Source organism: Anolis sagrei, chromosome 8 (assembly GCF_037176765.1).
Source record: "Anolis sagrei isolate rAnoSag1 chromosome 8, rAnoSag1.mat, whole genome shotgun sequence".
NCBI lineage: Eukaryota > Metazoa > Chordata > Lepidosauria > Squamata > Dactyloidae > Anolis > Anolis sagrei.
The window spans coordinates 29,965,985-29,990,508 of record NC_090028.1 but is presented as its reverse complement, the minus strand read 5'-3'; the positions used below and the strand labels follow the sequence as shown (position 1 = coordinate 29,990,508).

At 42.7% G+C, this 24,524-nt stretch overlaps 2 protein-coding genes across 6 annotated transcripts in view; one reads left to right on the top strand and one right to left on the bottom strand.

Annotated features, from left to right (window-relative positions):
* Nucleotides 1–744: 744 nt before the first annotated feature.
* Nucleotides 745–12,091, bottom strand: FAAP24 (FA core complex associated protein 24). The gene is made up of 5 exons (XM_067471105.1): nucleotides 11,994–12,091; nucleotides 9,133–9,279; nucleotides 7,529–7,668; nucleotides 3,941–4,093; nucleotides 745–1,930 (listed from the first exon to the last, which is right to left on the bottom strand). Exons 2-5 carry the CDS (start codon nucleotides 9,230–9,232, stop codon nucleotides 1,688–1,690), a joined length of 636 nt encoding a protein of 211 aa, XP_067327206.1. The 5' UTR covers nucleotides 9,233–9,279; nucleotides 11,994–12,091; the 3' UTR covers nucleotides 745–1,687.
* Nucleotides 12,092–12,182: 91 nt separating this feature from the next.
* CEP89 (centrosomal protein 89) overlaps nucleotides 12,183–24,524 on the top strand; it is a 91,693-nt gene continuing 79,351 nt past the window's right edge. For 4 of the 5 annotated variants that reach the window (XM_067471102.1, XM_067471101.1, XM_067471103.1 and 1 more), the window contains exons 1-3: nucleotides 12,183–12,333; nucleotides 21,494–21,600; nucleotides 23,490–23,651. In XM_067471102.1, the coding sequence (XP_067327203.1) occupies nucleotides 12,295–12,333; nucleotides 21,494–21,600; nucleotides 23,490–23,651 (308 nt within the window). In that variant the 5' untranslated portion in view covers nucleotides 12,183–12,294. The remainder of the gene's footprint in view (nucleotides 12,334–21,493; nucleotides 21,601–23,489; nucleotides 23,652–24,524) is intronic. The other variant, XM_067471104.1, reaches the window with a different exon arrangement.

Below are 24,524 nucleotides of genomic sequence, written 5' to 3'. Positions count from 1 at the left end.
AGCTTTTCCACAGAAGCTGTCTATCAGGAGTGTGCCTTCCTGCATGGACTGGATGGCCCTTGGGGGTCTCTTCCAGCTCCAGGATTCTAAGATTATTTTTGATCTGCATGTTCTCCCACAGTGAGGGCATCAGTTTCCTGGTGGAAGGCGGTCCCAGTCAGGATTGGCTTGAAGTGCCTTCCACTTTGCACGTTTCTCTCTTTTACCCTTCATTCATGCCTCTTCAAATTCTGCAGCACTACTGGTCACAGCTGACCTCCAGCTGGAGCGCTCAAGGGCCAGGGCTTCCCAATTCTCAGTGTCTATGCCAGAGTTTTTAAGGTTGGCTTTGAGCCCATCTTTAAATCTCATTGCTTGCCCAGCAACGTTCTTTTTTCCGTTCTTGAGTTCGGAGTAGGCAATACGGGGTCTCTCCCGTCCACCATCTCATCGTGACCAAGACCAACCCTTTTGGGACACAAACATTTCCCATCTTTCCTTCACTTTCTGCCTCTGAAAGAGAAAAGGAAGGGGATGAAAGGGCATGGAGGGGACTTGGGGAGAACCCCCTCACTCCCAGCCCACCATACGGCCCCCATGTTAGAAAGTTTGCCCAAGCCTGATTTAAGGTCTACCTGTTCAAGATGTAACCAATTTGCACAATCGCTAGAAAAATGTGCTGTTGTTGTTGTCCCTGTTGACTGCTTATCTTTGACCCAAATTCAAGGATGTCAAGTGCAGGCCAAATGAGTTCAGGAAATCAAATTCTCCAAATATAGAAACTTTATTTAGATAACAAGAGTTGCTAACCATACCACATATTGTTGTCTGTCCCGCCCAATAAGTAAATGCACGATGTTTTTATATGTAAAATAATTCAAATATGTTGCCAGCTTTCATTCCATTTGCCAATATATAACATGAGTCCCTCTGGTGCATGACAACACCCATCATCCAGTAATAAGATGCACAGTCATTGTAAGTAAATGCACATAACAAATGGCAAATAAACATGGCAAGATTCAAGGTTCTGATAAAGGAAAAATATTTTTACTGCTTATTACTATGCAAAATATAAGCCTCATGATTCCAATAACCATTTCACATTCAGGTATTTTTGTATAGGTATGCAAATAGCAACGTGACAATAAAATGTCGTTCACAAAGATTTCCGAGGCAGTGAACATTTATTTTAGACCAGGAAAGCAGCATATTTTACACATGAGTCACGATATGTCCTTGGTTTTTATATGCTGACTTCCACCCTGAACAATCCTTAGTTATCTCCATTACTACTGGAATGCTCTATTAATACCTTAACAACATTCAGGAAGGTATAACCATCCTTTAATATAAGTGTCTAAAATGAGGGATTTTAAAGTTATAACGTCTTCTTACAGGACATATTTTGCTTCTTCTGCATAGAATGCTGCAGAGATGGGCTGCAAATATCCTTCAGTATGAGCCACGAAGGGACTGCCATGCAGTCTTTCCCAATGCTATACACTGCTTTATGAAGTCAGTGTCAAATATGCACAGAATAAATATATGTACAATGAAACAGGCACTGACTATTTTGCTCCTCGGGTGCAATTTGAGATCCTCCACCAGTGTTTTATGAGAAATCCAACGACGCTGTGCAAAGGAGCCATCCTATTTGGGAATGACCCCTTTCAAGATGCTCGTTTCTATTTGCAACAAGCTGAGATCATGCTGTGAAGAAAGTATGGATTTGTTGTGCCAGAGAGCGGCCGACGACCTCTTCGAGATCTGAAATGGATGCATTGCAGAGCTGATGGAGGTTCCGAAAGCGTTCTAGGAGAAGTAAGGCTTTCGCTTTCCCGACTCCTGGAATCTGCTGAACTGTTTGGATTATAGAACTTTCTAAGAGCTTGGGACTTTTCTTCGTAAGGAAGGGATTGCTGAGCCGGTCTTTCATTTGTTCAAACACCTGAAACGGAAACCAAAATACAGCTTGGGCGCCCTCTAGTGGATCCTAATGAGATTTCTGGGTTACAAGAATAATTTTTAAAAAAATTACCCCGTATATACTGTATTTTCCGGCGTACTAGATGACTTTTTGACCCTGGAAAATCCTTGCTGAACTTGAGAGTCATCTAGTACGTCGGGTATAAAAATCACTTCCTGTTTTGGGTCGAGGCAAGGGAGGTGGGCAACTGTCCTGCGTTGGAGCAGGGCGCCTAAAGCATCATGTCACGTTGTTAGGGCTCTGCCTTATTTAGGTAGAGATGAATCAAAACTCCCAGTTTTATCAAACAGTTTAATTAAATCAGCACTTACTTGCTGACTGTTTTAACAGACCAAAATATAAAACACAAAGACAGCACTCAGCTACAGAATAAACAAAAGCGGATAGCAAAAATAACTTCGTAGTCAAAAGGGTCCAGTCCAGTGGTCAAACGCTGAGAGTTCAGTAACAGAGTCCAGGGATCAAGAGTCTATACCGTAGTCAAAAGCCAGTCCAAAGGTTCAAGGGTTCCAAGATTACAGGAGACAGGTCAAGATACCGAAAATCCAACAGACTTGGGGGGGGGGGGGGGGAACCAGCAGCAACCACCACCAAAATGCAACAGATACTTTTCTCCCAAAAACAAGTCTCAAAGTTAGCTCCTTAAATCCAGTAACACCCAGCTGCAACCCATCTCCGGCACACCTCCACCCTTAATTGCTTTTACCTGTAAACTGTTACTTACAAACTATCAACTATGGAACATATGACACATCAGCAGTTGCTGCACTCCTCCAGCGCCGCTTGTCTCCCACTGCTGGGCTTCAGCCTCACCAAAGGGCTCATCCACTCTATGCCCACCTTGGCTGTCCATGCGGCGGCAGAGATATACTCGCCGGATGGCCGCATCACCTCCTCCTCCTCCGCATGGATAGCCAAGGCGGGCCTGGAGTGGAAGAGCCCCTCGGTGAAACGGAATCACAGCAGTGGGAGACAAGTGGTGCCAGAGGGCAGTCCTCGAGTTCCGCTTGTCTCCCGCTGCCAGACTACAACTTCACTGAGGAGCTCTTCCACTCCAGGCCCGCCTCGGCTGTCCGTGCAGCGGTGGCAGAGGAGGCGGCAACGCGGCCATCCAGCATATATATTGCCTCCTCCTCCGCTGCCACACTGACAGCCAAGGTGGGCATAGAGTGGAAGAGCCCTTCGGTGAGGCTGAAGCCCAGCAGCAGGAGACAAGCTGCTGATGTTTTGGGCGCCCTGCTCCAGCACAGGGCAGCTGCCAGACTCTCTTGCCTGTTAGGAGCCTCCATCTTGTTTTGGACCCAAAACGGAAGTGATGAGCACGGTTGTTAGCTGGCTATGGCGGGACCTGGCTGCCGATGGAGGGGAAGCCACCTCTATGGAGCTGAGAAGCTGCCTCAAAGCCCTGGAAAGGAGGCTTTGGGGCCTGAAGGGGCTGACAAGAGGGGTTGTCTAATAGGGCGAGTATATCCAAAAATTGAAATTTTAAATTGCAAAGTTGGAGGGTCGTCTTATGCGCCCAGTCGCCTCGTACACCTGAAAATACAGTACTCAAGTATAAGCCGACATGAATATAAGCTCTCACATTCAGGAAGTTCTTCCTAATGTTCAGGCGGAATCTCCTTTCCTGTAGTTTGACGGCCACTGTCCGCGTCCTAGTCTCCAGGACAGCAGAAAAAAAAACTGCTCCCTCCTCCCTATGACTTCCCCTCACATATTTATACATGGCCCTCATTATGTCTTTTCTCAGCTTTCTCTTCTGTAGGCTAAACATGCCCAACTCTTTTAGCCACTCCTCATATGGCTTGTTCTCCAGACCCTTGATCATTTGAGTCACCCTCCTCTGGACACATTCCAGCTTGTTAACATCTCCCTTTAATTGCAGTGCCCAGAACTGGACACAGCATTCCAGGTGTGGTCTGACCAAGGCAGATTAAATCAATAGTACAGACAGCTTTATAAGTTACTTACTAGTTGGATAATAAGCTGGGCTGCTTCTCCCTGATTGGCAACGGGAAGTAATGCCATCCCAAGTTCCAGGATTACAAACTTCTGCACGGCGGGGAAGTATTGGTCACTTATTAGGGTTTTTTCCACAATGACAATTCCTTGGAGGCTGTAAGTCTTGAAGAAAGAAAAAAAATCCACAGGAATGATGTACAAATCCTTTGAAACAGGTGCATTTCCCAATCTCTTTCTCATGATCAAGGACTGAAGTTTGTTTACAGCACCACTTCTTAAAGCAGAAACACAATGCATCTCTAAAATCCTGATGCTCCCCCATGACACTTAATTCTTATCCATAATGAAAAAGGGAAGTAATTTATGCGGAGAAAGCCTAAAAGGTCATTAATTTGGTCCTAGCAAGCTTCTAAAGAACATGGCATCCGAAAGAAAAAATAAAAGAATTAATGGGTTTGAATCATCTGTATCGATCTCAGGGTCACTTCAGTGTCCACCTTCATTGCAAAGTGTCTTTGGTTTATATATTTATCATGTCAGAAGCAATTTGAGGGTACAATTAAAATGCATTTAAAAGCAAAGTTTTTAAAAACACAGCAAGCTTGCGATATTAACAATGGGTTGTTTTTTCAATGCTATACTCGCAATAGAATAAAACGTCTTGTTAGGAAATAGAAACTTGCTGTGAGTATAATTATTATATCATTGTTGTTGTGCATATTGTATTATATTATATTTATTTACAATATTTATAGCCCACCTTTCTCAGCCATACGGCGACTCAAGGCGGGTTACAGTATGGCACAATTCGATGTCAGGCATTCACAAAAGTGCCATTAAAAACAATCAACATTACAACATAAAACATAAATAAAAACCGTTAAAGCATATAATCATCGGTGTCATCTTGTTAAAAACGTTATCCAGTAACATCATCTGGCCATTCCATGTTCATCATTCATAGCTGTGTGTTATCTATTCTGCTGCATTCTCAAAAGCTTGCTCAGAGCCAGGTCTTTACTTTTTTTTGGAAAGTCAGGAGGGAGGGGCCGATCTAATATCCCTGGGGAGGGAGTTCCATAGCTGGGGGGCCACCACTGAGAAGGCCCTGTCCGCCTCTGCCAATCGTGGGACCTCTTAAACTCCTAGATGGTTCATAGGAGATGTTACGTTCGGACAGATAAGCTGGGCCGGAATCGTTTAGGGCTTAATAGGCTAAAGCACTTTGAATTGTGCCCGGTAGCAACTGGCAGCCAGTGGAGTTGACGCAACAGAGGAGTAGTGTGAGCACCACTCCCATTGGTAACCTGGCTGCGCCCTTTGGATCATTCGAAGCTTCCGAACAGTATATGTTTTTGTTATGCATACTGTATGTCCTATGTAACTGTGTAGAACTATCTTTAGCCACTGTCTATGTTCCCTTTAGGATCCACTTTTCAGAAATGTCACACAGAAAATGACCACTGTTAATAGACCACATGTCTCAAGTGTTGAACTTTTTGATAAGTGAATAAGTAGTATATATATATTTCTACAATCTTTATCTAAATGAAAACTTGTATGCTTGTATTAATATAATATCACATTTACAGACTCAACCACCTGATGAAACAGGTTGTGAGTGAATGTTGGAGTCTGGTCATCTGTTAATAAAGACATAAAAACTATTACTAGATACATGAAGTCTATTTATCTTTTGAGAAAATAACAAGTTGTTGTTTATTAGTTCAGTCGCTTCCAACTCTTCGTGACCTCCTGGACCATCCCACGCCAGAGCTCCCTGTCGGCCGTCTCCACCCCCAGCTCCTTCAGAGTCAATCCAGTCACTTCAAGGATACCATCCATCCATCTTGCATTTGGTTGGCCCCTCTTCCTTTTTCCTTCCATTTTCCCCAGCATCCTTCTCTTCTCTAAGCTTTCCTTTCTTCTCATGATGTGACCAAAGTACTTCATCTTTGCCTCTAATACTCTTCCCTCCAATGAGCAGTCGGACTTTATTTCCTGGAGGATGGATTGGTTGGATCTTCTCGCGGTCCAAGGCACTCTCAGAATTTTCTTCCAACACCACAGTTCAAAAGCATCGATCTTCCTTTGCTCAGCCTTCCTTTTGGTCCAGCTCTCACATGCGTAGGTGACTGTGGGGAATACCATTGCTTTAACTATGTGGATCTTTGTTGCCAGAGTGATGTCTCTACTCTTTACTATTTTACTGAGATTGGTCATTGCTCTCCTTCCAAGAAGTAAGCGTCTTCTGATTTCCTGGCTGCAGTATGCTCTGCAGTCATCTTCACACCTAGAAATGCAAACCCTGTCGCTGCCTCCACGTTTTCTCCCTCTATTTGCCAGTCATCAATCAGTCTGGTTGCCATAATCTTGGGGTTTTTTTATGTTTAACTGCAACCCAGCTTTTGCACTTTCTTCTTTCACCTTGGTTAGAAGGCTCCTCAGCTCCTCCTCGCTTTTGGCCATCAAAGTGATATCATCTGCATATCTAAGGTTAATGTTTTGTTCAGCAATTTTAACTTGGATTTCTCAAGCCCCGTACATCGCATGGTGTGTTCTGCATACAAGGTGAATAGGTCGGGTGAGACTATACAGTCCTGAGATACTGCTTTCCCAATCTTGAACCAGTCTGTTGTTCCAGGGTCTGTTCTTACTGTTGCTACTTGGTCGTTATACAGATTCCTCGGGAAACAGACAAGGTGACTTGATATCCCCATACCACTAAGAATTTGCCACAATTTATTATGATCCACACAGTCAAAGGCTGTGGCGCAGCTGGCTGGGTGTCAGCTGCATTAAAGATCACTACTGACCAAAAGGTCATGAGTTTGAAGTCAGCCCGGATAGGAGTGAGCTTCCAGCCAAATGTGCAACTTGTTGTTGACCTTTGCAACCCAAAAGACAATTGCATCTGTCAATTAGGAAATTTAGGTACCACCTATGTGTGGGGAGGCTAATTAAACAAAATTTACGAGGCCATAAAAAATCTCCAGCAAAAAAAAGCATGCGGGGAATTCGGAAAATACTTCATCAGTGTCACAGATGGACAGTGAAGCGACAGCTCCCCTGGTGGCCAGAAGTTGGAATGTCAAATAGCCTCTGACTGTCTGTCTATATGTGTTGTGTGTCTATGGCATTGAATGTTTGCCATGTATATGTACATTGTAATCCGCCCTGAGTCCCCAGCAGGGTGAGAAGGGCAGAATATAAATACTGTAAATAAATGAATTAATAAAATAGTATATAAAACAAATATATATGTTATTTCTTTTCAATGTGAATGTAACAATCTTATGTTTGTATATATGCATTGAACTTTTATGTGTTTAAATACTTTTGCATCACTGGATCTATACTGCCATATAATCCAGTTTCTGAATCCAGAGTATCTGCTTTGGATTATATGAGTCTACACAGACATATAGTCCACCTTAAAGCAGATAATCTGGAATCAGAAACTGGATTATATGGCAATGTAGAGGGGGCCTGAGAACCCCTCTATGAATTAATACTTAAAATGAAAAATACTTACTTGGCTGAAGGGGAGGGCACAAATTCTCTGAATAATAAATACTTCACGCAGAATGTACTTACGTTTCTAAAACAAACAAGCCTCCTTTTGTAGCCATTTCCTGCTACAAGGTCTGCTTCGGAAACATAGAGGACGCAGGATCGATTTGGGAGGTGGAAGTCCACGATGCCCAGACCGCCTTCCAGAATTAACTTAACTTTCCCTTGAAACATGAGGATCAATAAGGTTTTAATAATAGCTGAACTATAGCAAGCAATCTAATATGAACTGAGGTATAATAATAATAATAATAATTATTATTATTATTATTATTATTATTTGTACCCCACCACCATCTCCCCAAAGGGACTAGGGGCGTCTCACAGAAGCACTCCAAGTGCCACATGCAGACAACAATACATAAGTATAAGTACAACGACATAAGTATAATAACAGTGTATAAAATTTTCATTAATAAAATTATAAAAAGTTGAAAATTATAAAATTCCTAAAATGCAGTGGGATTTTTATTACCTTGTCCAAACATTTCTCCAAAAGGAAATTTTACTAAGACATTGTGGAATAGACCCTCTCAAAGCTGGAGAAGGGAGAAAGGGGAGAAGAAGGAAGGAAGTAGGGAAAAAAAGGGAAAGAAAGGAAAGGGGGAAAAGAAGGAAGAAAAAGGAAAGTGGAAAAGGCATGAGAAGAGGTTAACAAAAAGAAGGAAATGCAGGGGGCAATGCCAGGTATATATGCTAGTTGTGTATAAAGTTACATTACATAAGGTGCATATGAAAAATACCATATATATTAGAGTATAAGCCGTGTTTTACATCCCCTTTTTTAGGCTAAAAAAGCCCTCTTCGACTTAAACTCAAGTCAAGGTTATGTATTATTTTACTCTGTTATTATTATTACATTTATTATTTTGCTCTATTTATTATTGTTGTTCTTATCACATTTATTAGTTGACTCTGTAATCATTACATTTATTATTTTATTTTATTATTACTGTTATTATATTTCCATTATTTTACTCTATTATGATTATTACTACATTTATTATTTTATTCTCTTTATTATTATTGGAACGACACGTAAGCATATTTACACTGAAAAGGGTTAGAATAATGGCTTAATCAGTTGGGCAGTCTTATCTTAAATTTCACTTTTATGTAAATATTCAAAAACATTTAACCTACTGATGCCTCAATTAACCTAATTTTATTGGTATCTATTTTTATTTTGAAATGTACCAGTAGCTGCTGCTTTTCCCACCCTCGGCTTATACTCGAGTCAATACATTTTCCGTTTTCTTGTGGTAAAATTAGGTGCCTCGGCTTATATTTGGGTTGGCTTATATTTATTTTATTTACTTTATTTACTCTATTTGTATCCCGCCTTTCTCTACCCCAAAGGGGACTCAAGGCAGATTTACATATGGCAACAATTCGATGCCTTATACTCGAGTATATACGGTATATGCATTTGAAGTTTAGATTTGTGTCCCATTTCATTACGCATATATATATGTAGCTATTCCAGAATCCACTCTCCTAAATTCTGAAATGCAGAACACTTCTGGTCTCAAGCATATCCAATAAGGTATAGTCAAAGTGTAGCAGCTTACTGCTTTTGTAGTATAAATATTCTGCATTTGCAGACGTTTTCTGATTCATATATTTACCTTGGATGCTCTGGGCAATCTGCGAGCCTTTCCATTTCTCATTGCCAATCACGTGCCCATGAGGAACATTCACAGCTCCTGCGCAGACGTGGTTGGCCATGGGTGAACTAGCTTTGCTTTTTGAACAAGGTGAATAATACCATGCAACTGGGGGAAAATGAAAGAAGCAAAACCACATTATCACAAAAATACAGTTTGAGAGCCCTTTCTCAGCCATGGCCCAATGAGGTAGAATCATGGGAGTTGTAGTCTTTATATTCTTCCCTGCCAAAGATGGCTGTTGCCTCAGCCACAAACCCTACAACAGCGTGTTATTGAAATGCTTTGAACAAAAGCCACTTTAGAGTCTTGTGGAGAGAAAAAGCAGGGTAATAATAATAATAATAATAATAATAATAATAATAATAGCAGCATCTTTGGAGTCTCGTTGTGGAGAGAAAAGGTGAGGTAAAATAATAATAAACATAACATAATAATAAACATAATAAATGTAATAATAATAATAATAATAATAATAATAATAATTTTCCCTGCCAAAGATGGCTGTTGCCTCAGCTACAAATCCCACAACCCGTGTTATTGAAATGCTTTTAATGTAAGCCACTTTGAGCCTTGTGGAGAGAAAAAGCAGGGTATTAATAATAACAAAAATAATAATAATAGCATCTTTGGAGTCTCGTGGAGAGAAAAGGCGAAGAAAAATAATAAATAAAGATAACATAACATAATAATTAATAAACGTAATAATAATAATAATAATAATAATAATAATAATAATTTTCCCTGCCAAAGATGGCTGTTGCCTCAGCTACAAATCCCACAACCCATGTTTTTGAAATGCTTTTAATGGAAGCCACTTTGAACCTTGTGGAAAAAGAAAGCAGGGTAATAATAATAACAATAATAACAACAACAATAATAGCATCTTTGGAGTCTCGTGGAGAGAAAAGGCGAGGTAGAATAATAATAAAGATAACATAACATAATAATAATTTTCCCTGACAAAGATGGCTGTTGCCTCTGCTACAAATCCCACAACCCCGTGTTATTGAAATGCTTTTAACTAAGCCAATTTGAGTCTTGTGGAGAGAAAAAGCAGGGTGTTATTAATAATAATAATAGCAACTTTGGAGTCTCGTTGTGGAGAGAAAAAGCAGGGTAAAATAATTAACATCATCATCATAATAATAATAATAATAATGAGTTGCTGTGAGTTTTCCGGGCTCTATGTTCCAGAAGCATTCTCTCCTGATGTTTTGCCCACATCTATGGCAGGCATCCTTAGTGGTTGTGAGGTCTGTTGGAAGCTAGGCAAGTGAGGTTTATATATCTGTAGAATAATGTCCAGGATGGGAGAAAGAACCCTGGTCTGCTTGAGGCAAGTCTGAATGTTGTTACAGCTTCAAAGCCTGGCTGCTTGTGCGAAACATCAGGAGAAAACGTCGGCAGTGGTCAGGGGAGCTTTTACACAATTAAAACTTGTGCGCCAGCTGCGCCCGTACCTTGGGAAGTCTGACTTGGCCACAGTGGTCCACGCTTTGGTTACATCCCATTTAGACTACTGCAACGCTCTCTACGTGGGGTTGCCTCTGAAGACTGCCCGGAAGCTGCAGCTAGTCCAACGCTCGGCAGCCAGACTACTAACGGGTGCTGGGTACAGGGAGCACACCACTCCACTGTTACACCAGCTCCACTGGCTGCCAATTAGCTTCCGAGCACAATTCAAAGTGCTGGTGTTAACCTATAAAGCCCTAAACAACTCTGGCCCTGTTTACCTCTCCAAATGTATTCTCCCCTATGAACCATCAAGATTATTAAGATTGTCTGGAGAGGCCCTGCTCTCGGTCCCAGCGGCCTCGCAAGTGTGTCTGGTGGGGACGAGGAACAGGGCCTTCTCGGTGGTGGCCCCTCAACTCTGGAACTCTCTCCCACTGGAGATCAGAACTGCCCCTTCTATCCTGACATTTAGGAAACAGGTGAAGACTTGGTTATAGAGACAGGCATTCGACGAGTGAGCCAACACCCTGAGATATGGATGGAGGATGATGAGCAATGATTTTAGTGTGACGACTGACCATTATAGTTATTGATTGTAATTGCTGTTTTAATGTTTTACTGTAATATGTATTATGATGTTTTATTGATTATATGTGATATTATGGTTGGAAACCGGTCTGAGTCCCTCAAGAGAGGTGAGAAGGCCGGTATACAAAACTTTAAAATAAATAAATAAATAATATTGCATTACATTATAATATTATAAATTTCATATGTATATACATTATATTATATTATTATGATTCTATGATAGGGCCAGCTAACACCTTCTAAAAAAAGGATTCCCCCCAGGCAGCAACCAGCCAGACTTTGAAGCTGCAAGGTCATTCAAGTGTTAATCAAGATGGCCTACTGCAACATTCACATTGTGGATTTCACAAGACTCAATCAGGGCCAGCTAACACCTCCCAACAAAGGATCCCCCAGGCAGGAAGCAGCCAGGCTTTGAAGCTGCAAGGCCATTCAAGTGTCAATCAAGATGGCCTACTGCAACATTCACATTTGTGGATTTCACAAGAATCAATCAGGGCCAGCTAACACCTCCCAACAAAGGATCCCCTAGTCAGGAAGCAGCCAGGCTTTGAAGCTGTAAGGCTATTAAATGCTAATCAAGATGGCCTACTGCAACATTCAGACTTGCCTCTAGCAGACCAGAGTTTTTTCTCCCACCCTGGATATTATTCTACAGATATATAAACCTCACTTGGCTATCTTCCAACAGACCTCACAACCTCTAAGGATGCTTGCCATAGATGTGGGCGAAACGTCAGGAGAAAATGCTTCTGCAACCCGAACCAGCTCACCTCAGCGCCTCCTTTTGGAAAAAGCGCGCGCCGTCTCCTCTCGACCAATCACGTTCCAGAGTTCCTCGTCGTCCTCCCGCCTCCCTGGCGGAGAAACATAGGAAAGGGGGCGGGGCTTAAAGTTTGACGGCTGTCCGTGGCTAGCTCGAGCTGCGATTGGAGGAGAGGGCGCCTGGCGGTAGCCAATCGGCTCGCGGCTTGTTTTGGGGCGGTTGCTAAGCGGGAAGCGTCTGATCTTTTTTCCTGGCGGGGACAGGCCTCGGCGGCCTTGTTCTTCCAACTCTCTTCCGCCTTCGTTATCATGGCGTTTGTCTTCAGGAGAAGCCGCAGGAGCCAGTTTGTGAGTATTCGCCGCCGTGAGGCCGGGGGGCAGAGGAGGCCCGAGGTCAGCCTTGGCTTCTCCGCTGAAGAGAAGGAAAGGGAACTACTACTAGGCCTCGAGGAGGAGAGTAGGCCTTGGTTGCCATGGCGACTGGGCGTTGGTTGCCATGGCGACTGGGCGGCGCCCCTTGGAAGAGCTCCAGGCCGCGCACCCATAATAATAATAACAACAACAACAACAACGAGGGAATAATCCTTTTTTAAAAGGATAAATTCCTGGGATGCATTAATAATATAATATAATAATCGTATGTTATATATTACATGTAATATTACTAATAATATTGCAGTATAGTGTTTTAGAAAAACATGACCTTTCAGAGATCATAACCTTTTAGAAAATGGCATTCATAACCTTTTAGAGAAGAGCTAAAAATCCTAAGTTGTGTATCTGCGTATGCTGACCACATGGTCGTAAGTAAACCAAATATGTTATTTTTACCAAAGTATACTTTAATTTGTCTTTTATTTATTTATTTATTTATTTGTCGTGTCATCCGCAACCAGAACATTGTATTACATTTCTAACAGAACAAAACAAACAAACAGATTTTTTTTTTAAAAAACCCACAAATTTTGCAAACTTGGTAGCTGATTAAATGTCCTTTGACCAGTATCTGGCCCCTTGGAGTGCCTCTGGTGTTGCCGCAAGAAGGTCCTCCCTTGTGCATGTGATGGGGCTCAGGTTGCATTGCAGCAGGTGGTCAGTGGTTTGCTCTTCTCCACACTCGCATGTCGAGGATTCTACTTTGTAGCCCCATTTCTTAAGATTGGCTCCGCATCTCGTGGTGCCAGAGCGCAGTCTGTTCAGCGCCTCCCAAGTCGCCCAGTCTTCTGTGTGCCCAGGAGGGAGCCTCTCATCTGGTATCACCCACGGATTGAGGTGCTGGGTTTGAGCCTGCCACTTTTGAACTCTCGCTTGCTGAGGTGTTCCAGCGAGTGTCTCTGTAGATCTAAGAAAACTATTTCTTGATTTAACTCGTTGACGTGCTGGCTGATACCCAAACAGGGGATGAGCTGGAGATGTCTCTGCCTTGGTCCTTTCACTATTTGTCTTTTGAGTACATAATATAAAACAAGTTGTTTTATGGGAGAGTAGATATATATTTTGGGCACTGAAAAATACTTCTGAAGAACTGTTATTTTTATGCACTGGCATATTTTCTGTTTCCTAACACATCACAGACAGTAGGTCAATCAGTCTAACAATAAAAATAAAAAATCTATATAAATAAAAATGTCATGTTCTTTTGTGGGATTAACATAACTCAAAAACCACTGAACGAATTGAGACAAAATTTGGACACTACACCCCTAACAGACCAACAAATGACCATCACTCGTAAACCCCTCCCAAAAAACAGTGGAAAGGACTTAAAAACCCCAAAAAGCTAAATGCCAATATAGTGCATGAGCGAAAATGATAGCTCCCAGCATCCTCTAGACCAGGCCCTTTAGGGGAGGAGGATGCTCCAAATGCACTGCTTCCAAGCTGCAAGCTAGCTTCTTCTTGGATATCTTTGAGAGCATCCCAATCGGTACATATTTCCTATTTTCTATTCCTGGACTGCAACTCCCAGCAATCCTCCAGATAGATTAGATGGAGATAGATAGTTGGTAAATAGATCACTCAGAAGGATTGCTTGGAGCTACAGTCCAAGGATAGGTAGAGATGGAAGAAAGGAGAGAAAGAAAAAGGGAGAAGGAAGGAAAGAGAGAAGGAAAGAAGGAGAGAAGGAAAGAAAAAAAGGAAGGAGGGAAAGAGGGAGGGAAAGAAGGAAAGAAAGAAATGAGAGGAAGAGGGAGGGAAGGTTGGCCACAGCAACGTGTGGTGGGTACATCTAGTAATATAATATAATAATCGTATGTTATATATTACATGTAATATTACTAATAATATTGCAGTATAGTGTTTTAGAAAAACATGACCTTTTAGAAAATGGCATTCTTAACCTTTTAGAGAAGATCTAAAAACCTAAGTTGTGTAGCTGTGTGTGCTGAACACAAGGTCGTAAGTAAACCAAATATGTTATTTTTACCAAAGTCTGCTTTAATTTATGGATCCCCTGGTGGCGCAGTTGGTTAAAGTAATTTATTTATTTATTTATTTATTTATTTATTGCATTTATTGACCGCCCCTCTCAGCCCGAGGGCGACTCGGGGCGGTGAACAGCAACAAAGAAAGACAGTGTACAGTGAAACACGACAAAACAGACCAGACAAATACAACATAACATATACTTATACTAAAAATCCGCTTCGTCAAGTCCTGGGGTCATAGCCGAATTTCGTAATCCTAGTTCATTCCAGTGTCATTCCAAGATACACTCAGTTGAAGGCCTGCTCGAAGAGCCATGTTTTCAGGCCCCTACGAAAGGCCATCAAGGAGGGCGCCTGTCTAACTTCAGCAGGGAGGGTGTTCCACAGCCGGGGGGCCACCACCGAGAAGGCCCGCTCCCTCGTCCCCGCCAGGCGTGCCTGTGAGGCAGGCGGGACCGAGAGAAGGGCCTCCCCGGATGATCTCAAGACCCTCGTGGGCTCGTAGGCCGAGATGCGGTCTGCAAGGTATTTTGGGCCGGAACCGTTTAGGGCTTTGTAGGATAACACCAGCACCTTAAATTGGGCCCGGTAGCAAATCGGCAGCCAGTGGAGCTGGGACAGCAGGGGCGTTGTGTGCTCTCTGCGTCCTGCTCCCGTTAACAACATGGCTGCCGCGCGCTGGACTAGTTGAAGCTTCCGGGCCGTCTTCAAGGGCAGCCCCACGTAGAGAGCGTTGCAGTAGTCGAGGCGGGATGTGACCAAAGCGTGTACCACCGTGGCCAAGTCAGACTTCCCAAGATACGGGCGCAGCTGGCGCACGAGCCTAAGCTGTGCAAATGCTCCCCTGGTCACCGCTGAAACCTGGGGCTCCAGGCTCAGCGATGAGTCCAGGGTCACACCCAAGCTGCGAACCTGTGCCTTCAAGGGGAGTGCGACCCCGTCCAGCACAGGCTGTAACCCTATACCCTGTTCGGCCTTGCGACTGACCAGGAGTACCTCTGTCTTGTCTGGATTTAGTTTCAGTTTGTTCGCCCTCATCCAGACCATTACAGCGGCCAGGCACCGGTTCAGGACTTCGACGGCCTCCTTAGTAGCAGGTGGGAAGGAGTGACAGAGTTGGACGTCATCTGCGTACAGGTGACACCGCACCCCGAAACTCCGGATGATCTCACCCAGCGGCTTCATGTAGATGTTAAACAGCAAGGGGGACAAGATGGAACCCTGAGGAACGCCACAGGTCAACGGCTGTGGCGTTGAACAGGAGTCCCCCAGTAACACCTTCTGAGTACGACCCTCCAGAAATGACCGGAGCCACTGCAGAGCAGTGCCCCCAAGACCCATCCCTGCAAGGCGCCCCAGAAGAATACCGTGGTCGACGGTATCGAAGGCCGCTGAGAGGTCCAGGAGCACCAACAGGGACACACTCCCCCTGTCTAGCTCCCGGTGCAGATCATCCACTAAGGCGACCAAGACCGTCTCGGTACCATGTCCCGGTCTGAAACCAGACTGTGCCGGATCCAGATAATCCGTGTCTCTCAAGAATACCTGGAGTTGTGAGGCCACCACGCTTTCCATGACTTTGCCCAAGAAGGGAAGATTGGAAACAGGCCGAAAGTTGTCCAATTTAGTGGGGTCAAGTGATGGTTTCTTCAACAGCGGCTTTATAACAGCCTGTTTTAGGCTCGCTGGAATCTTGCCTTCCCGAAGGGAGGCATTAACCACCACCGTTACCCACTCGGCCAATCCCCCTCTGGCCTCCTTCAGAAGCCAGGATGGGCAGGGGTCTAGGATGGACGTGGTGGGTCTCATTCCTCCAAGTATCTTGTCCACATCCTCGGGTTTCACAAACTGAAAAGAATCCAACAAAATCGGACAAGCAGGTGCTTGTGTCACATCCACGGAGACTGCATCTAATGTGGCGTCCAGCCCAGAACGGATCAAAGCGACTTTGTCTGCAAAGAACCGAGCAAATGCTTCACAGCGCGCTGCCGAGTTGTCAGGGCTCCCACCTGAGGTAGGGGGAGTTAAAAGACCTCTGACAACCCGGAACAACTCCGCCGGACGGTTTTTTGCAGACGCAATAGTGGCCGCAAAGAAAGTTTTCTTTGCGGCTTTTATTGCCGCGGCATATGCCCTTAGAAAGGACACAAACCGTGTTCGGTTTGACTCGTTTGGGTCCGATCGCCACACGCTCTCTAGAACCCTCTTCCTTCGCTTCATCGCTGCCAGCTCCTCAGTAAACCAAGGGGCTGGTTTAGCTCGGTTACTTGAGAGGGGACGTTCCGGAGCGATCTTGTCAACAGCCCTGGTCATCTCCCCATTCCAGAGAGCGACCAAGGCCTCGACATGATCACCTACCGCGGTGGCGGGAAACTCCCCAAGAGCCGTCAGGAATCCATTCGGATCCATTAGCCTCCTGGGGCGGACCATCTTAATGGGTCCTCCACCCTTGCGGAGGTTAGGGGGCGCAGTGAGCCTAAATCTAATCAGGAAGTGGTCGGTCCACGGCAACGGAGAGATGGACAGCTCCTCCACACCGCCACCCTGCTCCCATCCCTGGCAGAAAACCAAGTCCAATGTGTGTCCAGCACAGTGGGTGGGGCCGGTTATTTGTTGGGACAGCCCCATGGTTGCCATGGCGGACATGAAGTCCTGAGCCGCACCTGTGAGGGTTGCCTCGGCGTGGATGTTGAAGTCCCCCAGCACAAGAAGCCGTTGGGACTCCACCGCCAGGCTCGAGACCACCCCCGCTAGCTCAGGTAGGGAGACTGTAGTGCAGCGAGGTGGACGGTACACTAACAGAATCCCTATTCTGTCCCGGTCACCCACCCTCAGGTGGACGCATTCAAAATTTGTGGTCTGCGGGATGGGGCTCCTGGTTAGATGGATGGTATCTCTATAGACCACTGCGACCCCGCCTCCCCGTCCTCCGGCTCTTGGTTGGTGTTGCACGGAGAAACCTGGAGGACAAAGCTGGGAGAGATTTACGCCCCCCGCTTCATCCAACCAGGTCTCCGTGATGCACGCCAGATCTGCCCGCTCCTCCAGGATTAAGTCCTGAATCCAAGTTGTTTTTCCGTTGACAGACCTGGCGTTCAACAACACCACCTTCAAGCCAGAGGGCCCGCTCACCTGGTTACACCAAATTACCTTAGGAGACCTATTGGGAATGGTTAATTTGGAAAAGCGGTCCGAATTAGGCCGAATTCGAGGTCTCCTTCTCCCGCATCTCCTCCTTCCCACCACGACCTCTATGGGGGCCCCTCGGCTAGTGGAACACCTCCCCCCCTCCATGCCGCAATTCTGAGCCATAAGATTACTTTCTCCTAATGAGCTGTTGAGCTTGTTGACCGAAAGGTTGCAGGTTCAATTTTGGGGAGCGGCGTGAGCTTCCACTGTCATCTCCAGCTTCTGCCAACCTAGCAGTTTGAAAACATGCAAATGTGAGTAGATCAATAGGTACTGCTCTGGTGTGAAGGTAAGGGCACTCCATGCAGTCATGCTGGCCACAAGACCTTGGAGGTGTCTATGGACAACGCCGGGTCTTCAGCTTAGAAATGGAGATGAGCACCACAGAGTCGGACACAACTAGACTTAATGTCAGGGGAAAACCTTTACCATTCTTACTTTAATTTGTCTCTTGACTGTGTAATATAAAACAAGTTGTTTTATGACAGAGTAGATATATATTTTGGGCACCAAAAAACATTTCTGAAGAACTGTTATTTTTATGCACTGGCATATTCTCTGTTTCCTAACAGATCACAGACAGCAGGTCATTCAGTCTAACAATAAAAATAAAAAATAAAATAAATAAAATGATGACAGTGCTATGGAAAATGGACTATGGACAGGCTTTGGACTAAGTTGTTGATCGTAGAACTCAGATTTAAATATGGCCAACCAATCCAATTTGCACTATTTTAAATGGTTTTTAATTTAAATTAATGTTTTACCTATTTTGTAATTGTTGTTTTATCTGTTTGTATATGGGGGGCATTGAATTCTTGCCAGCTATAAGCCGCCCTGAGTCCCCCTTTGGGGGTAGAGAAGGGCGGGGTACAAATATTTGAAATAAATAATAAATAAATAACAACTGAAGCCAATTGCCTTGCATAATTACATGTGGTTGTATACCACTTGAGAAGATTCTACTCAAACAGGTTTTTGGCTCTTCTATAAAAGATTGTGATCTCTAAAAAATCATGCTTTTCTAAAAGAGAAGATTATTATGCAATGCATTTAGCTCCACTTGTTAGACTGAATGACCTGTTGTCTCTGATCTGTTCGGAGACAGAGAATATGCCAGTGCATAAAAATAGCAGATCTTCAGAAGTGTTTTTCAGTACCCAAAATATGTATCTCCTCTCCCATAAAACAACTTGTTTTATATTATGCGCTCAAGAGACAAAATAAAGTAGACTTTGGTTAAAAACGTATTTGGTGTACTCACAACCTTCATGTGTTCAGCATATACAGGTACACATCTTATTAGTCAGTTATAGATATGTTTTAGATAGTTTGTGTGCCATCTGGTCAGAACATTACTCTCAATAAATAGCAGACCCCCCAGAAGACCGAAGTGTGCGGGGTAGATTGTATGGGAGAAAGCTATAATTTAGGTAACCTGGACCCAAACCACGCAGGGTTTTAAAGGTCAAAACCAACACCTTGTACTTTGTCCAGAAATTAATTGGTAGCCAGTGGAATGACATTAGGATAGGTGTAATATGCTCACTTCTAGATGTTCCTGTAATCATAACCATTGTATCATTTTTGAAGGAGAAATATTTAAATGAATATTAAAGTAACATATTGAGATAGCAAGGCAGAAGAAAGATATTGTCTCAGATGAGAAGTTAGTGGGATGGCAAGATAAGAAGTTAGTGGAATAGTTTCATTGTCTGCTTTAAAGGTGGGAGGTCCATTTTAACTTTTTTAAATTATAGAATTACTGTTTTTTGGGGACAAGGGCAGAGGAAGTTAGTTTTAATAGACATATTGGTGATATATACATGACGTGGGAAAATGTGCTGTCTTTACAAACTGTATAGCGATACTTATATAGCTGGAAAATAAATAAATATAATAATATATGATTTTTTAAAGAAGAAAAGGTTTTGTTCAGTTTTAGAAGAGCAAAGGGACACTTAGTTTGTCGCCTGTAGTGAAAAAACCTGTCGTGCAAGGGCCATTTCCACAATTTACTTTTAATTTGTGGATTAATTATCCTATGACTATTTTAAGTCATGTGTTTTAGTCAGAGGCGGCCCTAGGTAATTTTCCATGGTAAGCAAACAGTATTTTGGCGCCCCCCTCCCCCCAATCAATCACTGATATATATTTTCTGTTCGTCGTGGGAGTTCTGTGTGCCATATTTGGTTCAATTCCATCATTGGTGGAGTTCATAATGCTCTTTGATTGTAGGTGAACTATACATCCCAATAACTACAACTCGCATATGTCAAGGTCAATTTTCCCCCAAGAGCACCCCTGGGCAAAATCAACTATACTCAAATGCTTACTTTGCGCAATGGGTTGAGCCGCCCCTGGTTTTAGTCTATTATTGTAATCCTTTCTAGTTAATTTAGTTCATTTGATTTATCCTGATTGCCGAGTACCTTCAGGTTTATTGTGTCCCCATACTACTACTACTACCACAATCACTTCTTCTTCTGTATATCCCACTTTTCTCCCTCAAAAGAGACTCAAAGGAGCTAACACTAAAATCCTTGCTAATTAAATAAATTAATTGGATATACCATGGTTAACATGAGTACCTTCAGGTTTGCCTTGTCCTCAAATATTTTTTTAGTATTAGTATTTATAACCCACTTTTTCTCCCTCAAAGAAGAGTGAAGGCAGCTAATGCTATTACAGTTTAAGTGTGTGTGTGTGTATCTATTATAAGGAGTTGGTTTAACCTCCAGTTTCCTAGTAAAACTGAGTGACTGTGTCATGAAATGATGCATGTGTAAAAAGTGTGTCACCAACATGAAGTGTTGGGAAAGCTCTGCTGTCCAGTATATAAAGTTAATTGACTGTGAATTCTGTGGGGTCTGGTTTTTTTTTAGTCCCTTGATGTATCCAAAGTACCTTTTTCAAGCCTGTTCCTGGACTCAAAAAGTGGTCCCATTCAACTCTATTAAGGAGAATTGTGGTTGTATACACGTGTAATTAGAAGGAAGCCCCACTGTCCTTAGAGTGAAGGAAACATGCTCTTGATGGTTGATGTGCCAAAGATATAGCTGTGGTATTTTCCAAGCCATTTATTCCCCTGGGCATTTCTGATCATGATCTACTATTCTGTACAAGTGTCACATTCTCCATCACACATTTTTTTTAAACTATGGGGAGTATTCAAAGCAGTTTGTGATATAGAAATACAGTTGGCTATTTATGGGTGGAATATTTTTATGTGCATGCAGGGTCTTTGGATCTGATTCCAGAAATTGGATTTTGATACTTTCAAATAAATGTATCTAGCCCTCACTATCTGTACACTATTATGGAGATGCTATATTTTAGAATATAGCCTTCCAGAAGTTCCACTGTAATTCCCACATTCTTCTCTGTTGAGCATGGCTAGTGCTGGTGGGACTTACAGTTAAACAACACCTGGAGAACGGCATTAATTCTACCCCTTGTGATAAAAATACTTAGGATCGAAGAGTTTTAATTTTAAAAATGAAATGTTATTCAACAAGTCTTAAATTAAGGATTTTGTACATGAATATTTAGATGGAGTGTAATCATATTTGTATTAATATTCAGTATTGAACACTGTTCTATTGCTGAAGAGACATGACAGCAGTACTCTACTGAAATGTTGCTGAGACAATGGAACAGGGTGTAAATCTTACTAGCTAAAAGGCTCTTGAATGTTTTCATGTAGTGAATGCTAATAACATTAAAATCATATGTAGAGTTAGATCCATTGGGCCTGGTGCATACATTAATTTTCATCTTAATGTTCTCCCATGCTGTATTATTTTCTCAGTCCTTTTGCATGCATAGACTTGTGTTTTTTCTCCATTGTGTTAGTTCATTACCAACTAACTTTATTTTAAATTATCTAGAAACATATAGCTCATGGCCTGATCCCTGCCGCTACCATAGCTCCTAAAGCTGCCGTTCCCCGCACCCCTCCCCCTCGTAGTCCAAATCCTTCTCCAGAAAGACCCAGGTAGGTTCCAGTGTTTTTCATCACTTAATTGCCATTCATTACATGGAATTAAAACTATTACAAATCAATATGTGGAGGGGGGAAATGCATGTCTCTTACTTTGCATGTTGCATTTCCATAAAACATGGCAGAAACATGTGGTTTTGCTTCTTGAAGCCAGATGAAGATGGTATTTAGACATTTGTGTTGGTAATTTATGCATGCATTTAAATTGTTGTTCTGGGAATACTTAAGACTACTCTGAGCAAAAAAGAGAGCAGTAATCAGAACAGCAAGTTTTGCGCAAACATAGATTTATTGTTTTTGAACTATTATTTGTCTTTTATTTCTCTTTCATCCATGAGCTCCTTGACAGATATTGTATGCTTAACTGATTGCTGTAATGTAGGGTATGTGATTCCCACCATGGTGATAATACTCTAACTACCGCTTGTGGTGTTCCATTATTCGTAGGATCTGTAGGGTATGTTGACAGGATCACAGTTGAATCCTCCTCCTCCAAATTCTTCATATGACGGTTCTAAATCTTTTTCTTCTGGTCCATAAACACATCTGCTCTTTATTAACTACTAAAGAACTAGTAATAACAAAAAACACGTTCTACCATTTTGAGCTCCCTCCTTCTCAACTGTTCTCCTTTTTGATTTTTTCCAAGACTTCCATCATGTCATGCTTAGAGCACATGCTATATTCATTTTTCTCTAGTCGCCATTCATGTGTAAATTCCCCATTTTTCTACATCTGATGTTGACTCTTCAAGCACATTCCTAAACATCCTTACCATCTAACATAATATAGTAAAGGTAATGGTTTACCCTGACCTTAAATCTAGTCGTGTCCGTCTCATCTCCATTTCTAAGCCAAAGAGCCACCATTGTCTGTAGGCACCTCCAATGTCATGTGGCCGGCATGACTGCATGGAGCACTGTTACCTTCCCGCCAAGGCAGTACCTATTGATCTACTCACATTTGCATGTTTTCGAAGTGCTAGGTTGGCAAAAACTGAAGCTAACAGCAGAAGCTCACCTGAATTTGAACCACCGACCTTTCGGTCAGCAAGTTCAGCTGCTCAGCGGTTTAACCAACTACACTAGGCAGAACGGGTTAAACTGTAGTGCAATGCATGAACACACTATCCCATGATAGTTCCTTAATATTATAATTAGTTCTGTTGTCAAGATCAATGGCCATCTCCCCTCCCCCCTTCCTAGATCAGACATGTATAAAACGTCTTCTCCATGCATAGAACTCCTCTATACAAGTCAAGTTCTGGTGTTAAGTAATATCTGGATTAAGAAAATCTAGAAGTCGTTGTGACGTTGGAAAAGGACATGGGCATAGTCCTCATTCTTGGTCTACTTATTGATTACTTCTTAGACAAAGACAGGTGTGTATGAGTAGTCTCTGATTAGAACATGGCCTACCATGGGTTTTATTTGTACTTTTCTAGTAAACATTGAACTTGTTTATGCTTGGCATCCATACCTTAGATTCATAGGTAATCATGGGTTTTCAGTATTTTTCATTCATGTGGTCTTCACTGTGTTTAATTGTTTCCCTCCTGCCATATCAAATACAAGGGAGAGACCACAGTTTGCATGAAGCTTGGTATGCACAATGGAGTTGCTGTAATGTGTCTTAAATCTACAATTCAGGAATTCCTGTGTACAATGGCATAGCTTGGTATAAAATATATCAGGAAATGTTTTCAGGGCTGCTTTCCAGAAGCCAATAAGGGGAATGCTCTGCTTTATATAGATATATGAGGCAATTGTACAATTATATAATTTTATGTTTAAGCTCCTGACAAAGTGATATTAAACCCCTGCTAAAGTGTTGATCAGTAGGAAATGCTTCAAATAATCCATTTTAATTGCTGTACTTAATAGATCTGCATTGGCAGCGGCTATTCTTGTGACAACTCTGACTGGGCGGACCGTTGCCATCCCTCAGCCTCGTCAGCGCTCTCTTTCTGAAAGTGATGCCAGTAGTTTACAGGATCGAGAGAACTATATTCAGCCATATGCCACAGTCACTGAGCTGCGAATGGGGTAGGATATGTTACATGTTTTGACAGTTAGAACTGTTGGAAAAGAACACTTTTTGCCTTTAGTGACAAGAGTCTAATCATTCGACTTTATGGCTCACTTCAGATATAATGATAAATGTGAGCAAGATGGCATGTGTATCCCCCATCTTCCTTTTTATATGCCAGATATTAAAAGCATAAGGTTTTAGTCTCAAAACTTGCTGTGATTCTGTTGTGAAGAAATGAACAATCGGAATACTTTATCCTGGCTTCCTACGAGTAAAGACCCACTACTACAGTGTTTCTTAGCTTTGGGGTTGAGACCACTGGGGGACGCGAGGGGGTGTCAGAGAGGTTGCCAGAGACCATCAGAAAACACATTATTTTGTGTTGGTCATGGGGGTTCGGTGTGGAAAGTTTGGCCCAATTCTATCATTGGTGGGACTTAGAATGCCCTTAGATTGTAGGTGAACTATAAATCCCAGTAACTATAACTCCCAAACATCAAGGTCTATTTCTCCCAAACCCTATCTGTGGGCATATTGAGTATTCGTGCCAAGTTTGGTCTAGATTCTTTATTTTTGAGACTACAGTGCTCTCTGGATGTAGGTGAACTACAACTCCAAAACTCAAGGTCAATGCCCACCAAACCCTTTCAATATTTTCTGTTGGTCATAGAAGTTCTGTGTGCAAACTTTGACTCAATTCCATCATTGGTGGAGTTCAGAATGCTCTTTGATTGTAGGTGAACTATAAATCCCAGCAACTACAACTTCCAAATGACAAGTGAACCCCCCCCCCCAACCCCACCAATATTCAAATTTGGCCGTATCAGGTATTTGTGCCAAATTTGGTCCACTGAATGAAAATACATCCTGCATGTCAGATATTTACA